Source organism: Rhinolophus hipposideros, assembly GCF_964194185.1.
Source record: "Rhinolophus hipposideros genome assembly, chromosome: 18".
Lineage (NCBI taxonomy): Eukaryota > Metazoa > Chordata > Mammalia > Chiroptera > Rhinolophidae > Rhinolophus > Rhinolophus hipposideros.
Genome location: NC_138064.1, coordinates 11,413,911 through 11,430,887, shown reverse-complemented (window position 1 = coordinate 11,430,887; position 16,977 = coordinate 11,413,911). Strand labels below are relative to the sequence as shown.

General features: G+C 51.9%; 1 protein-coding gene across 7 annotated transcripts in view; it reads left to right on the top strand.

Moving 5' to 3' along the window:
* Positions 1 to 16,977, top strand: part of ADCYAP1R1 (ADCYAP receptor type I) — a 57,433-nt gene that overhangs the window by 35,666 nt on the left and 4,790 nt on the right. For 3 of the 7 annotated variants that reach the window (XM_081079430.1, XM_081079431.1, XM_081079429.1), the window contains 5 exons: positions 2,956 to 3,047; positions 6,540 to 6,623; positions 10,678 to 10,758; positions 13,926 to 14,055; positions 15,472 to 15,513. In XM_081079430.1, the coding sequence (XP_080935556.1) occupies positions 2,956 to 3,047; positions 6,540 to 6,623; positions 10,678 to 10,758; positions 13,926 to 14,055; positions 15,472 to 15,513 (429 nt within the window). Of the gene's footprint in view, positions 1 to 2,955; positions 3,048 to 6,539; positions 6,624 to 10,674; positions 10,759 to 13,925; positions 14,056 to 15,471; positions 15,514 to 16,977 lie in introns of all 7 variants that reach the window. The other 4 variants (XM_081079434.1, XM_081079432.1, XM_081079433.1 and 1 more) reach the window with 3 other exon arrangements.

Genomic DNA, 16,977 nt, shown 5'->3' with positions numbered 1-16,977 from the left:
TGTCAAGTTGCAAAAACAAGGCTAATTAAGAATTTATAGGAATTACATTGAATTTATAAACTAATCTGGAAGACACAGTTGTTCCTCCTTATCTGTGGTTGCACTTTCTGAGTTGTTATGCCTGTTGTGGTCCAAAAATATTAAATGGAACATTCCAGAAAGACACAAGTCATAAGTTTTAAACTGCACGTCATTTTTTTGTGTAGTGTGAGGAAATCTCATGCTGTCCCATCCAGGACATGAACCATTCCTTTGTCCAGTGTATCTTCACTGTACAGGCTACCCATCTGCTAGTCACTTAGCAGCCATCTTGGTTATCAAATTGGTTATCATATTTTGAGAGAGATAGAGAGACCACATTCACATAACTTTTATTACAGTGTACTGTTACCATTGTTAGGTATTGTGAATCTCTCATGCCTAATTTACAAATTCACTCTGTCATGAGTATGTGTGTCTAGGAAAAGAAACATAGTATATATAGGGTTTGGTGCTATCTGTGATTTCAGGCATCCATTGCCGGGCTTGAAAGTATCCCCCATGGATAAAGGGGAACTACTGTGATTGATTTTCTTAAAATATTGAGTCTTCCTCTCCAAGAACATGGCACGATTCTCCATTTATTCAGTCTTTCTCATAGAGTCATTTTGTACAGTTTTTAGTTGTCTTGTTAAATTTACCTCTAAGATAAATCCAGCCAGTCTGTGATTTTATTGTGTCTAGGAATAATTCATTCATTATATTTTCTAGTAGGTTACTACTTGGGTGTAAGAGCTATTCGTTTTGTTTGTTTTCTTGGTTACCTTTCAAAACTCTCTTATTTTCATCCCCTTTCAATTGTTTCTCATGGATTTTCTAGGTAGAAAATTACATAATCTTTAAATAACAATAGTTTTTGCTCCTTCTTTCTAATATTTATACCACTGATTCCTTGGTTTTGTTGAGGATGATATTTGCTATAGTTTTGGGAAGTTACCGTTCAATTTATTAGGGAAGTTTCTATCCCTGGCTTGCTTCAGTGTGTATTTTTTTTAAAGTCAGGAATAGGTGTTGAATTTTATCAAATGTGTTTTGGATACATTTATTGAAATCATTATTCCCTAAGGGACAGACATTTCTAGCATTCCATTTTTCTTCATTATGAACAATACCGCAAAGGCTGTATTTGTGCCTATCTTTGAGCATATGTGATTAAGTCTTTAGAATAAATCTCTAGGAGTAGAACTTCTGGGATAAAGGCTGTGTACATTTACATTTTCATGGATATCAAATTGCCACCCATGAGCAGAGGATAAGAGTGCTCATTTCCCATGTTGTTGTTGAAGTGACAATTACCGAACTATTCGCCAATCTTATAGGGATCTCATGGAAAACAAGAGTAAATCATTGTTTTAATCTGTTAATGCAGCAAATATTAATAGGTTGTTTTTTTTTGGATTCTTGGCGGAAAACATTTATAGCTGTGATGTGTTTGTCCATTTAGCACACTGCTAAATTCTATTGGTTCATATTTTTATAGTTTTTGCATTGCTCTTCGTAGATTATCTGGATTTAGTGGTGTGCCTCCGTGTGTGTGTCTGTGTGTGTGCTTTGTAGCAGGGTTTTGTTGGCCTCCTAGGTAATTTGGGAGCTTTTCTTTTTATTTGCTTTTAAACAATGAAGTAGTGTGTAAATTACATTTTCCTTAAAGGTGTTCTGAAATTGGTCTGTAAAGAGATCTGGGCTGGGTGCCCTTTCCTGAATACATCTTTGATTACTTTTTAAATGTCTTTTGAGGTCATTATTCTACTCAGATTTTCTACATCTTCTTGTTCTGATTTTGTTAATTTATATTTTTCCATTTTGTGTGATTTCTTCTGATGATTTAAAATATTCTATGCATCTGTTGTTTTCTTTTTTCTTTCTGTCTCTTTTTTTGTTTGTTTAATTCATTTTCTCTGTTTGGATTGATTAACACATGCAGTTAGCAGTATTTACTGAATTTAATTCTAGGTACTGATTAAACACTGGGCAGGAAGTGGGAAGCTGACAGACCCCTGCCTCATGGAGTGTGCTTAGTCATTCTAATAGATCTGTGAAAACAAACAAACAAATAAACAAAACAAGACTTAAAACTAAAGTTTATTTTCATCGATCAAGTCTATTTTTCCCCCCTATTTCTTTATACAGAATATAAGGAATTTTCATCTTTATTAATTTTCTTCTCGTATAAATTAAATTTGTGTTACCCTTGTAGTTTTTGATTTGAATGCTTAATTATTTTATCTTCAGTATTTATTATTTTTTAGTAAGTGTTAGATGCTCCATTTTTTCCCCAAGTGCAGCTTCACCTACATGTGGAAGATGTTGTGGAGACCTCTCATGGTGGTTTGTTTCTATGTATTTACTTGCCTCTCTTCCCCTTTGTCACTGTACACACAGCTTCCCACTTTGTTTAGAGAACTTTTGTCCCTGGTCTTTTTCTGAAGGTAAATGCTGCTGTTACTATTCCCAGGCAGTCCTTGAATTACAATAACAATCCGTATGGTTGTCAGTTCCAGTTCCCCATATTCAGTGCCCCTGAACTTGGAGTTGCTCCCGAGGACAGCTCTCACCTCTGCAATAGCCGCTTCTCTACCTGTCTGGCGTTGTAGTTTTTCCATCATCCTGACCTATTTGCTCTTTCGCTTCCGGAAGTTGCTCACTTTTCTGGGTCCCTCATGATAATCATTCCCATTTCTCAGTACTCCTATGGAATTCTTATTCTTCTATCTCTTCTGTCATTTCAACGATACTGTGGGGAGCTGGGGAGACAAATAGGTGCTCTCAGATCGCCATCTTGGGCGATGAGTCTAGGTGGGATTGTGACTGGATGGGGCCAGGAAGGCTGTCGGGGGAGCCACAGCCGATGCAGGGCAGGGGCACGGAAAGTCTTTGCCCAGAATCATTTCCCTCTGCTTTTCCTTTGCTCCTCAGGTGAACTTTGTGCTGTTCGTCGGCATTATCGTCATCCTCGTTCAGAAACTTCAGTCTCCAGACATGGGAGGCAACGAGTCCAGCATCTACTTGTAAGTACCCCTGTGTGAGTGCCGCCGTCACTTCTGACAGCTGCGTGGGCCCTGCACTCAGGTCACGGGAGGAGAGGCCTGGTGTTGCTGACAGGGTAATCTAGCAGGGGCATTGGCAAGATTTCTTTCTGATTAAAATGCCTTTAAAATGTCATCGCCCACCTCTCCTTCAGCCAACCCAGGAGCTCCAAATCTACATGCTGATTACATGCAAGGGAAGAGAGAGAGAGAGGGTCACATTAGGAAGATCGAGATGGAAATCACCAGATTTCCTAGAGGAGTTAGAGTCTCGGTTATTTAGAAGTCGGATTTCCTTTGGGGTACCTTGGTTCTTTGGGAAGCTCATGAATGCCACTGGATATACACTGTTTCCTTCCCACCCCCGCCCAGTGTGTGCAAAGTGCTCCAGCCCCCACCAGTGACTCACATGACGTTCTCCCTGCTCTGGGTACTGGAAGGGAGATTCTTTTTCATCACCTCCCCTGAGGGCAGCTCCACTGGGGCTGGTCCCCGCCATCACTCCCTTTTCCCTGAGCAGAGGAACATCTGATATGTTTGGGATTGATGGGTTTCAACCTGTTACCACTGAGTATAGGGTTTTCTCCACTTCCACAGCCATTTGGTTTGTTTTCTACAAATGGTTTGCAGTCATGTCCCTACCAGCTCATCTCTGCTCACTCTGTCCCAGCCCTCTCCCAGCCCTTGACCCATTCTGAATCGGATTGAACCCCTTCCATCTCACCCTTCTTACCTCGTGATCAAGAGCATAACCAGCTAGGTGTGTGGGGTGTGGGGACACTTCTGATGCTGGGAGGAAGGTCAGTCCTCTGTGGTTGGTCTGGAGTCCACCGGTGGGCAAGGTATAAGCCATATGTGCTGCTTCCTTGGTTTTTCAAGAAGAGAGCAGGTTAGAAGGCGCTGAGGGTCCTCTTGGGCTTTATTCTCATGGCATCAGTTGGGGACTTGGTCCTACCTTCCTCAGAGATGCCAACCTGGGACTCAGAACTCTGATAGCTTCCCAGTGGGCAAGTGGGATGACAGAGGGCTCCCCCAACCCAACCATTCTCCTGGAGAGAGAGAGAGAGAGAGAGAGAGATGGCTCGGAGACCCATCCGAGGTCCTTCCCTGAGACTTGGGGATTCTCTCCGTTCAGACTTGGAGGTCTGTCCGTTCAGCCTCTGGGGACCTCTCCTTGTGGAAGTCCTCCCCCTAGGGGCATGGGGTCAGCACAGGGCCTGGCTTGGTCAGCTTTGTTCTTTTCTGCAGAGAGGATGATTCTATTACGTTGAGAAAGTACCTCCCCTCCCCCATTGGGCTATTCATTCACTGTGGGGTTTTTCCCCCCATATTTTTTCAAGTTTTTACCAACCTCTGCTTATATATGTATGTTATGTCGTCAAAAATTGTTCCTCCACATAAGTCATAAAGCCTCTGGCGCACTGTACTGGGGGGCCAGTGGGTCCTGCTGTCTGCAGCTGACTAACTGCCCTAGAGAGGTCAGCCCTGCCCTCGTCTCGAGGACCCACACAACACGGCCCTGTCCAACATCGGAAGCTGTCCTGTGTCTGGTCCCAGTTTCTCCTGCTCACGGGTGGGTGGGCTCCCACGCTAACGGCTTTCTCAGACATCCGAAGCCAGTGTGTAGCTACGTCAGCCTCCTGTCTCCACTGAGTCCTAGCAGCCTTGCCTCCCCGACCACCTTCTTGGTAGGGTCCATTTCTTCTTATGAGCTCCTCGGGACCTCTTCTCTGGGGGGCTCTCCCAACTTCCCCTTTCTCTGTCTGTGCAGCCACACACCCAGGGGTGCGGCTTCGGTCTAAATGATGACACTCTTCTGACCTTAGAACCACGTTAGCAGCCCAGACATCTTGCGCCAGCCAGCGAGAACCCCCAGGGTCTGGTGGGAGAGAAGTGTGAGGTCGCTTATCACCGACTGAGAGCTGCAGATTCCTGCCAGGCCTTCCTAATGCATAGATAAGAACCACTTGTAATTAGCACACGGTTTATACAGGCACACGTCAGAGATAGCGTGGGTTTTGTTCCCGACCACCACTATAAATATCACAATGAAGAGAGTCACACGAGATTTTTGGTTTCGCAGTGCACATAAAAGTGATGTTCACACATTCTGTAGTCTATTAACTGTACAATAGAATTATGTCTATAAAACAATGTACATTCCTTAATTAAAAAACACTGTATTGCCAAACATTGCTGACCATCATCTGAGCCTTCAGTGAGTCATAACAATCTTTATGCTGCTGGAGGGTCTCGCCTCCACGTTGATGGCTGCTGACCGATCAGGGTGGTGGTTGCTGAAGGCTGGGTGGCTGTGGCAATTTCTTAAAACAGTGAAGTTTGCTGCTTCGATTGACTGTCCTTCCATGAACAGTTTCTCTGCAGCATGCGACGCTATTTGATAGCATTTTCCCCACAGTAGAACTTCCTTCAAAATTGGAGTCAGTCCTCTCAAACCCTGCCACCGCCTTATCAACTAAATTATGTACCATTCTCCATCCTTTGTTGTCATTTCCACAGTCTTCACAGCTTCCTCACCAGCAGTAGATTCCGTCTCTAGAAACCACTTTCTTTGCTCATCCATGAGCAGCAACTCCTCATCCATTAGAGTTTTATCCTGAGATTGCAGCAAGTCAGTCACGCCTTCAGGCCCCGCTTCCAATTCTAGTTCTCTGGCTATTTCCCCCACATCTGCAGTAACTTCCTCCACTGAAGTCGTGAACCCCTCAAAGTCATCCATGAGGGTTGGGATCAACTCCTTACAAACTCCTGTGAATGTTGATATTTTGAGCTCTTCCCACGAATCACAAATGTTCTTAGGGGCATCTAGAATGGTGAATGCTTTCCAGAAGGTTTTCAATTCATTTTGCCCAGATTCATCAGAGAAATGACGATGGCAGCTGTGGCCTTACGAAATGTATTTCTTCAATAATGAGACCTGAAAGTCAGACTTACTCCTTGATCCTTGGGTTGCAGAAGGGATGTTGTTAGCAGGCATCAAAACAACATTTATCTCATTGTACATCTCCATCAGAGCTCTTGGGTGACCAGGTGCATTGTCAAGTTTTACAAGTTTTACATAGGGATTTGTGAAATGTGATCAACCCAGAAGGAAAAGTGAAGCCATAGCTACACCGTAGGCAGGCCGTTGATGCCAGGCCTGACTCCACCATCATTCCTGGCCTCCAGGAATTTCCGGACAAGAAGACGGTGTTAAGCGAGTATATAAGCCAGGCATCCTGGGAGAAGAGGCCCCCGTGGGTTCCAGCTTGTATAAAACTGCCCACTGGGAGGTGGAAGGTGTGCTGTGGGGTAGGGGGGACTACACGGGATTGGAAAGGGCAGGACACCGTAGGAGAGGGAGATGTCAGGGCTGTGCCCGAGTCCCCTTGGGCCACGAGAGGTATGTGTTGGGCCGAGAAGCCCTTCATATTTGCCCACAACAGCTTTTCGATTTTTTTCCTCTGTTTTCAGAACAAATGTAAGCCTGGGAGTCCCCAAGAAAGCCCGAGAGGACCCCCTGCCTGTGCCCTCAGACCAGCATTCACTCCCTTTCCTGTAGGTTGGTTCCAGCTGCTCAGGTGATAAGGGTTTCTCCTCCGTAGACCAAGATGGCACTCCCAACGTAGCCTCAGAAGGACCTGTTGGGGGCTGGCTCCCTGCAGGGTGAAGTAGCACTGAGCACCCCAGCCACCCACACTCTCACCTGAAGCTCCTGGTAGAATGCCCATGTGGGGTCAGGACTTGGCGTGGAGTGTGGGCCTGGGGCACGGCTTCGGATGTACTCAGGCTCACCTTGGTCCTGGGCAGGGGTTTAGGGCTCAGTCCGGCAGGGGCGGGGTTAGCTGGCTTTCCTGTGAGAAGCCCACTGGCTCCGAGAGGGCAGGGTGAGGCTGCAGGGCAGACACAGCATGCTCTGAAGGGGGGTGGCTTGATTTCCAGTGGTCTCCTCCTCATTCAAGGCAGGCATGGAAAGCTGCCTCTTCAGTCTGGGGTGGGGGAGGCAAACCCCATCTGTGTCCCCCTCAGAGAGTGGGTCTCCATAGTCCCTGCGGGTGAAGGAAGGAGAAGGGACCAGGCTAATGTCATCGTTGACACAACAGGGCTGTGACATACGCAGTGTCAGAAGGATGACATTAGCTCCAAAGACAGGCTTTTCTATGGCCAGGCAGACTTGTAACCAGGAAGTGTTTATGGTGGGAGCTCAGCCACTGCCTGAGGCTTCTAGTTCACATGGACTCCCTCTTTCATTTTCAAAGCACCCTCTCCCCCACCTTGGAGCACCCCGTCCTCCCAACTCCTGTTAGGGGTTGGCAACAGGGATCAGTTACCTCCATTTTGCAGATAGGAAAATTGAGGCCCAGAGAAGGAAAGTAGCACCACCCAAGATCACGCAGCAAGTCAGTGGCCAAACAATCTTGAGTTCAGGTGCCCCAACCCCCAGGCTGGCCTTCTGTGGGGCACAAAAGGCTGGCTCCTCCTTAGTGGTGGGAGAAGAGGTGGAGGGAATCTCCAAGATCTGCAGAGCTGGGCTTCTGGCTGGGCTACCAGGGTGGTGCGGAGTGCCTCCCTGGGGACTGGGCCGTGTACTGCGGGTGCTCAGCATCTTAGCATCAGGAGGGACCCTATGGAGAATGTTCAGCTCAGACCACGGTGTTCTCTGGTCCTGCTGAGTGTCCAGCACTGCCCTGGTCACTAGGATAAGAGTGAATAGACAGGAGTCCTGCCCACAGAGGCTTCCCCTCAGGGTTCTCTGGCTAGCGTCCTGTCACGCATGTCCTGGGGCAACAGCCAGGCAGCCCTGAACACAGAAAGCACGGAAGCATTCATGGAGTGTGGTCTGAGACCAAAGTAGGGGACGAAGAAACCACGTTCTACATCCCTGTGTTATATATGGGAGTGCTGAGACTCGGAAATGGCTTTGACCTCACTGCAGATAAACAGCCTTGGGGTTTGGGCTTGGGAGCCAGGGCTCTCTGACTTCCTGCTGTGGGGTCTCCCCTTCTGGCTCTGGCTGATGCTCACAGCAGCTCCCACCCAGCACCCTTGTCTGAGTTTCTTATCCTTCCTTGGATCCAAACCAGGCCTGAGCTCATCAGCCAGCCTAGGTTTATCTCTTCCTCTTGATTAAATCGCTTTTCCCCTTTTCACTGATTGACTTTTCAGAAAATCTGCCATCTCTTTCTCTCTCACGCCTATCTCTGGCTTTCCTGCCACCCTCTTGTGTTTCTTTCCAGCGGGTCCTTTTGCACAGAGTCATTGAAGATTTAGGGAAAGGGGAGAGTTTGGGAAGAAGAGCCCTTACCTTTGTTACCTTTGTCCCTAGACCCTTCTCCTGAGAGCCCTCCCAGGTGCCAGCCCTCCCCACCCCTGGTTTTTGCCCTCCCCCTCTGTCCCCATCAGAGACCCACATGTTTAGCGGGAGCTTGATTTCCCAGGTAACTTCCCATCAAATGGCCTTGAGCATACTTTGAAGAAATCAAAGGCGTCTGTATTTACTGTATCCAGGGTCCAGGAAGGGCAGGGACAATTTAGGAGCTCGAGGAGGAAAGGTATCAAAGGAGAAAGCTGAGCATGAGGATTCTGCCTGAGGGTTTAACCCTCTGCCTGAGGGTTAGGAGGTGATGTCTGAGGTTTGGGCTCTCAGGATCCTGAACCCTGATTTTTATGGTTCACCCAGGCCCAGGGGGAGGGATCAGGCCACTGAATGTAAGCGATAGTAGCCAACCTTTCAATCTGGGCAAGGTAGAAAATAAATTTGCAGACTAGGGTGGCTTCCATTCCTCAATACCCAATTAAGCACTTCTAATTATTGAGAAAAACATACCTTGCTGTGTCCATCTGCCTCTTTGTAGGAGTACAAAGTAGACCCTTGGCATTTATTGAGGACACGTGAAGAAACTTCTCAAATACATGCTTCCTCGCAGCAGTGCTTCTCGAGCTTTGATTTGCATGTGGGTCAGCTAGGGATCTTGTTCAAGTGCAGACTCTGAGCCAGCAGGCCTGGGAGGGGGGCACCCGGGATTCTGCCTTTCTACACATCACTCCAGTGGTGCTGATGCTGCTGGTTTAGGGACCCGACTCTGGGTAGCAGAGCATCCTATCACGTCTGAAAAATGGGCCAGTCAACTCACAGTGCGGTGTGAATTGAAAGGTGCTGTTTACGAAATAAGAACCACAAACCCCACTGAGGCACAGGCGGGCCTCAGCTTGCTCCATCTTTGACGTATATGATTCAAATATTTGCCTCCACAAAATGACATGTCACCCCACGCCTGGGGCCCTCAGACTTGCTCTCGAAGAGTTGGAACCAGCACTACTGAATCCATGAAGGCCCAGGGTCTGGTCTGTTCACGTGTCTCTGTTCTCGCTTGTATCAGACCCCCCTCAGGCTGGTCAGTTCTCCGGCAGGAGCGCAGTGCCACGTGGTGCCTGAGGAGGGTTTGTGATGTAGGCAGCTCTTGTTGCAGTCTGACAAGATGACACAGCTCTCAGTTCATCTCTCACATGTTTGTCAGAGAAGGGCAGGAATTGTCCGCGGCTTGTGCCATCCCAAGCATAAGCAGGACTGAGAAGGGCTAGAGGACATGCAAATTCAGCCTGAGGCCTCTCTGAGGAGGTGAGGCTGTTCTGCCTCACACAGTCGGATGTCCAGCTGGACTGGTACCCTGGCCATGGTGCCTGGCCTCCTTCAGATGACTGGTCTCTGCAGGCAGTGAGGCGCTGCCCAAAAGGTGCCCCCTCGGCTTTCAGCCTCTGCCCACTGAACTTCTGTCAGAAGTCTAGCCTGGCCAGCGCTGTGCAGTAGAACTCGTAGCAGTGATGGAAATGCTCTCGATCTGTGCTGTTCCCCGTGGGCACTGCTTCCCACAGGTGGCTGTGACGCCTTGCAGTGTGGTTAGGGGCCCTGAGGAAGTGGATTTTTAATTTGATTTCATTTTAATTCAAATAACCTCAGAGGGATAGTGGCTGTCATCCTGGAAGTCTAGATTAACAGTCTGTTTCGTCCATCCTGCGTATGCTCCCCCTGGGTGCCCACGTTGAAGTGCCTGAGGGCACAGATAGCGGAAGGTGCAGGCGGAAGAGGAGAGGCGTACAGGGGAGACCAGTGGACACTGAAGTTGGGCTTCGCAGTCGAGCCCAGAACTGGCCTGATTCCAGGCTTGGTCCGCCCAGGCTGGGCAGCACGAGGTGCATGGCGTGAGTGTCCAGCTGTCCACCTCGCTGAGTGACCTACTTGAGGCCGTGCTCTGAACCTGGAGCTGACTCTGGAGACAGCCACTGGCCCCCTGCGTGAGCCCCAGCCCAGGCCCCACCTTCCAAACACTCGCGATCCCTCCGAACTCCCCTTACCTGTTGGTGGTCCCAGTGAGAATGCTCGTGTGTCTGTGCACACACGTGGGCATGGGTGGGCATGCATTTCTGTGTCCAGAGCTGACCCGGTCTTGGCCCTCGGCTTCCTCATTCTCCTCCATGTCACTGCCCGGCCCGTCTCCACACCCTCGGCTCCTCTGCCCTCCCTGTGAACCGTGTTGCTCTAAGTCCTGCCTCAGTTTCTTCACTGCCCGATGCCCCCAGCTGACAGAAGCGCTGATCTTGTTACACCCAGCAGCTGCGTGCAGAAATGCTACTGCAAGCCACAGCGGGCTCAGCAGCACTCTTGCAAGATGTCAGAACTGTCCACCATTACTCTGTAAGTGTGCGTGGCGTGGCTGTGGCCCCGTGTCCTGGAGGGGAGGGGGACGCATGCTGCTGCCGCTGCCTGGAGCCTGCGTCCCCTCGCTGGGCTGGAGGACTGCAGAGAGCAGCCTGTGTCTCCAGCCCTGAGCCCTTTCCTGGCTGTTGCATGTTGACGTCTGTGTGTCTTGTGAGTTTTTTGCAACCTCGTGGCCAGGGGGCGGGAGGGGAGGTTATGGGGACAGAGCTGCAGCCATTGGGGGAGCAGCCGGGGCGCGGCCGATGCTGAGGAAGGGATTCCGGAGTCTCTGCCACTGCGGCCTCAACGTGTGGTCTCCCCAAATGCCCCACTTCTCCAGACTCGAGGCTTTGGAGTTGCCCCGTTATTCCTGATACTCGTAGAGCTTCAGTTCATGTAGACCCTGCCCCTACAGGGGACAGAGACCCTTCGAGCAGTGAGCCTCATTCACGCCTCACGTGCCCAGTTGTGCTGACTCTCTTAGTCCCCACAAGCACCCTGTGAGGTGGGTCCTTGTGTTACGTCCAGTTCAGAGATGGGAAAACTGAAGCACAGAGAGTGAAGTGGCTCCTCCAGGTCACACAATTGGCAGGGTGAGGACTCGACCCCAGGGAGTCCTGTCACCTGGCCCCAGGGTTTCTCTGACGGGAGCAGCCACCTCTTTGGACTTCGTGTTAAGTGGGGGAGCCCACTGTCCGTGGGCAGCTCTGACTGTTGGAAGCTCTTCTTGGTATTTTTTTTAGGACTTTTCCACCACTGATGTGTCCTTGGGGCTGGGGGACCGACGCCAAGGCCCTGTGTCACTATCTCCCCATGATAATCAGATCATAGGGTGGTTCTATGACATCCTCAAAGAGGCGTCCTGAGGCTCACACCACACGTCCCTATCCGTGGCCTCTGGTCAGCTTTGAAGTATGGAGGCCCCAGAACTTGGCCCTAGTGACCTCCTCGTCTGACCCCATTGCCCTGTCTGCCAAAGGGGTCTCTGGGAGGCCCTGGCTCCCTGGCAGAAGTCCCTCACCATTGTGGGCTACTGCAGGGCCACTGGTGGGGAAGGTGCGGTCCCTGGACTGTGCGATGGGACGCCCCCCACTGCCACTTGCCACACTCGCCAGGGGCAGGGAAGGGCTGGAACCCAGGCCTGAAAGGTCGCTGTTTCTCGTGCATTGATCCCATCCCATCCACTGCCACCACGAAAGCTGGAGAGGTTTGACCTTTTGGTTTCCAGAGCACTTTTCAAACTGCAGGGACAAGTCTCAGGAAACAGGCCCTTTTGTGGGAGAAGAGGCAGGAGGGAGGAAGGCAGGGACCCCAGGCCTGGCCCAGAGCCGTCTTCCCTCCCGAGCCCGTTCAGTGAAGCTGCTTTTGGAAAGTCGTCCCTTTACCCAGGGTCGCAGAGGGGCCCCCACAATGTCCACATGTCTGCATTTCCAGATCACACTCCTCTTCGTTTCGGACTTTCGTTCTTTAGGCAGCACACTGCTGCCTTCTGGTGCCAGGCTCTGGGCCCCCGGAGATGAGCAGGAGCTGAGCACCCAGGCCCTCTGCAGTTGTAAGGACTCGGAGGCTTTCATACTGGGCCTCCGTGAACCCACAGATTCCTTCATGGAGGTACTTTCTGAGTGTGAGCTCCGTACCTGCATGTGCTGGCCACGGAAGGTAGCAGAGAGGGCGGTGCCGCGCCCGCCTTCACGGAGCCAAGTCTGAGAGACCAGACACATGAGAGGAAGGGCAGGAGGGGAGCACTCCGGACGGCACCTGGGCTCAGATCCTGTCGGCACCAGCCCTGCTCTAGGGACCCCAGGTCCAGCACAGGCGCCAGCAGAGGGAGACTGGGTGGGTACCAGGCACTTGAGGGGCTTCTTCCTTCCAGGCATGAGCCGGGTCCACCTGGAGGCCTCCCCAGGCAACGCCTCCCTTCCTCCATGTCTCCTGGTCTCCTCCTCTTTCTTCCTCTGCCCCCTCTCTCCCTCCTTCCTTCCTTCATTCCTTCTCAGTTGGCACTGAGACACCAAGGGTGGCACTCAGGCTCCATGGGTTTGCTTCTTCTGAGATCTGCCGCCCAGAATCAACAGCACATTCTCTCAGAGAGGCTGCGTTGGGGAAGAGGGAGCGGCACATGGTGTAACTGCCCCAAATCAAATGGCTGCCCCCACGCCTATCTACCCTGTGCACCGAGCTCTGCCAGGAGATGGGGAGGCCGGACCTCCCACTTGCCCCCTGACTCACCCGCAGGACAGGTCTCCTTGAGGAGACTGAAGGAGCCAGTCGCCAGGGTGACTGGAGATGGGGTCTCAGTCTTGGAGCCCCTGGGAGCCCCTCTCCTGACAGGGCAGGACCAGAAGTGCATGCACTGTGCATGCTCTTGACGTCTTACCGTGGCAGTCTGTGGCCTGTCCCTCAGGACAGAATCCCACCCACTGGCTGAGGAGCCAGCTGCAGGCAGAGGGACTCCAGAAGAGCTGGCCTCGGGGGGACAGAGGTCCTTTGGGCCCTTTCTTCCATGTCGACCGCACCCCCAAGCAGACAGCTTTCTCTCCCTTTGACTCAGTTTCCCGGGTGGCTATTTGTCCTGCTTGGATGGGGGTGGTTTGTGCCCACAGTCAGTAAGTCCTTCCTAGCCATCTGCCCACGTCTCTTCTGTGGTCCCCACCGTGCCCCCACCCCATCTCCCTGTCATCAGCATCTCCCCGTCACTCTCCATGAGTAACCCTGGCCCAGACTCAGAAACACCAGCTACGCTTCCCAGGCACATGGAGCTTCCTCGCAGCGCAGGGTGACGTTTGCTTTGCTTGGGAACCTAGCACATTGCTCAGGCCTTCCACTTCCCATCCTGCATTTTGCCCGGACTTCACTTCTCCCAAGGGTTTTGCAGCTCCCAGGAGGGGTGTCTGTAACTCGCATACTCACATGTGCACGCTTAGTGGTTCTGCAGGATACTGATGTGGTCTGGCGGCATGGGTACCCTGGGGGCTAGGGGACGTCCCTCCAGAACCTGCCCGGGACTGGGTTCCCATGCCCTGGGGGAGAACCTCACAGGTGTCTGCGGACAGGGGCCCAGCTCTCGGGGAGAAGAAAGGGCTGAGCCTGGGGTCTCTGCCCTCCATGGCTCTGGTCCAAGCCCTGGCGGCCCCTGGAGCAGGTGTCTGGCTCTCTCCTGACAGACGGCTGGCCCGCTCCACCCTGCTGCTCATCCCGCTGTTCGGAATCCACTACACGGTGTTTGCCTTCTCCCCGGAGAATGTCAGCAAGAGGGAGAGACTCGTGTTTGAGCTGGGGCTGGGCTCGTTTCAGGTATGTGTGTCATGGGGGGAGAAGGGGGACAGGCAGTGTGGAGTTACACAGAGCCCTGGCCCTAACCTGCTGGTGGTTCTAGAACCTTCTTTAACCTAAACTGGGCCTCCACGTTTCCGTCTCTGAAGTAAGAGTACTAAAAAATAGAAGGGAGCTCGGAGAGCCATTCTGCTGCCTCCGCTCTGGGCTTCTGTAAGGTAACGAACTGGTGTCTCCCTGTAGCTGTGTCTGGGTGTCCTGAGCCAGGTCTCCCTCGGGCCATCTAAGGCGGCAGCTCACCATCCCTCCCCAGTGGCCCCAGGTGCCCTCAAGAGACCTCTGTGTCCACGTCCTGACTTCAGTCTGTTGGCTGTGCACCCCATAAGCACTGGAGCTCTGTCTACCCAAGTCGGGGTCCCCAGTACAGGACCTGGTCACAGGTCGCTGAGTGAGCTGAACTGGTGGGGGAACACACAGATATATAAATAAATGACCCGTGCAGTGAGAGAGTGGGTAGACTAGTGACTTCATGTGTGAAGGAATAAGTGGGTGGGTTGCAAACAAGTGAGTTGGTGTGAGGATGCAGCGAGTAAATGATCCGAGGGGAGCATAAGTGGGTCGTGAAGGCAAGCCTGGCTCCCTTGAGTGTCCCCAGAATACGGCACCTCTCCCTAACCCAACTGGTTAAATGAGTATTTGACCTTGATGGTCAGAAAGTTCCTCTGTGTATCTGACTTGGGTGGATACAGAGAGTTGCTCTGTGTACCTCTCCTTTTCCCCATTTTAATTCTTAGCCTGGTGAGGTTGGATATTGTATAGACAAAGCCCCAGCCTGGGAGTCAGAGCCTGGGATTCCTGTCTCAGCACAAGGAATCTACACGCAAAGAATGCATGTAAAGAACACGTATAGGATTGCTGAGCGCCCCTCTGTGCCAGCCACTCACTTACGTGGTGTCTGGGTGTGCCATGCTCAGGAGTGTCAGCCTAGGGAGGCAGAGTGGGGACCGGGTGGGGATAACACAGGTCTGTGCTGTCCTGGAGGGGTGCTACCCTCAGGAGGCCTGCAGGCTGGCTGGGGAGCCCAGAGAACATTCTGGGGCATTCAGGGCGGCGGGGGAGGGCAAGCCTCCTATAGAAAGAGGGATAGACCTGGCCCTTGGGAATGGGAAGGATCTGACCAAGGAAATGTGAAATCCAAAGCCAGGTTTGTGTCAGTGGGAGGGGACTCTCACCAGCCACTTGGCTTCATGGGTGTGGCCCTCTTGGTGGAGCAGAACTTGTTCCATCTTACCCTAGGTTCTTGGGCAGGTAACCCCCATCCAAGTTACCGTATTTTTCTGCCTCCTGGAGTCACTCTCAACTCCCACTGCCTCCCACACACCCCACGTGGAAGGTCTCTTGCTAGCATGCTCAGGTTTCTTTGCTCTCTCTCCCCAGGGCTTCGTGGTGGCTGTTCTCTACTGTTTTCTGAATGGGGAGGTAAGACCCTGGCCCTCTGGCTTCTTAGCAATGGAGGTGGGGCTTGGTCAGGAGCAGACAGCAGTGTGGGGCTTATTCTCCAGACCGGGAGACTCCCAACATCTGCAGGAGTGGGGCAGCCGAGGCAGTGGGGTCTCCTGACAGCCTCCACCCTGTGCCAGAATCTTCCCCACAAGGCCCAGCCTCTGGAGTGGAGCTCCCCCGATAAAACATCAGCGGCTGAGTGCAGACCCGCCTGGGAGGGCTCTCACCGTAAGAACCACCTTAATAAAGAAGAAAGTGAGGAAGGGCAGGCCCAGGAGATTGTACCTATGGTTCATGAGGCTGTGACGGGCAGGGGTGCTGAGTGGGGAGCTGCCCAAGTTCAGCACTGCTCCCAGCAGGCAGCTTGCCGGCCCAAACCCACCCCCTATAAAGAGGGGACTGTGGAGATTTGGTAGAGACCATGGGGAGAGGCCTGGAACCTTCCAGCAATGCTCCATTTCCAGAGCTATGATCTTGGATGTGCCTTTCTAGCCTGTTGGGGTGATGCTTTTGAGCAGAGCCCAGCACAGGCAGGAGCCGGCAGGCAGGTGGGTGGGATGGCTTTGGAGAGTGGGCGGGAGTCATTGCACCAGGGCTTGGGTCCTCACTGTGAGGCCTCAGCCGTCTCCTCTTTTTGCATCTGAGAAACAAGAAGATTGGGCTCCGTGATCACCAAAACAACGTACAGAAGGGTCAGATAGGACAAATAAGCAGACAAGGCCCTGCAGGGAGTGGCTGGGAGACACAAGGAGTGGGAGTACATTGGGCTTAACCAGGGCCTGTTGTGGAAGTGGGAGCTAGAACTAGACGAAGTGGGTGCCAGTACCAAGTCCAGTTGTGCAGTATGTGCACTGCACAAAGGTGCTAGACTGAGGGGGCATATGAAGGCTGCAACTGGGCATGCCCTGCACACACCGTGCTGAAAGCAAATGCTAAACGCACCAGAGCGGGGTGTGATTTACTGGTTCGCAGCCCTGAATGCGTATTGGAATCTCCTGGGAACCTCACCACGGAATTTTGATGTGATTGTTCTGGGTATGGTCTGGGCATCTGGATTTTTCAATTTCTCCAGGGAGTTCTAACTGTTGGTGGTCACCAAGAATGGAGCTCCTTGCTCTGATCTGTCTGCCCCGAGGGCTGGCTTTTTAAAGATTCCCTGAAAGACCTAATGGGCTAGACTCTGGCTGTGGAACACGAAGGACAGGGAGCCGAGGCCCACAGACTCCAGGAAGCCAGAGAGGGCCTGGCTCGGGCAGTGACGTGGGCCTGGGGCTGAGGTCAGTTCCTCAGAGCATTCTTTTCCCACTGGGGACCTCAAGGGCTACGAGCTGCAGTTTGGGAATTGGCAGGGTGCTGCTGGAGGTAGCAGTGCCCATCGAGCAGGGCCCCAGGGAAGGCAGGCAGGTGCCTGAGGTTGAGAAGATGTCCACCTGGAAGTGA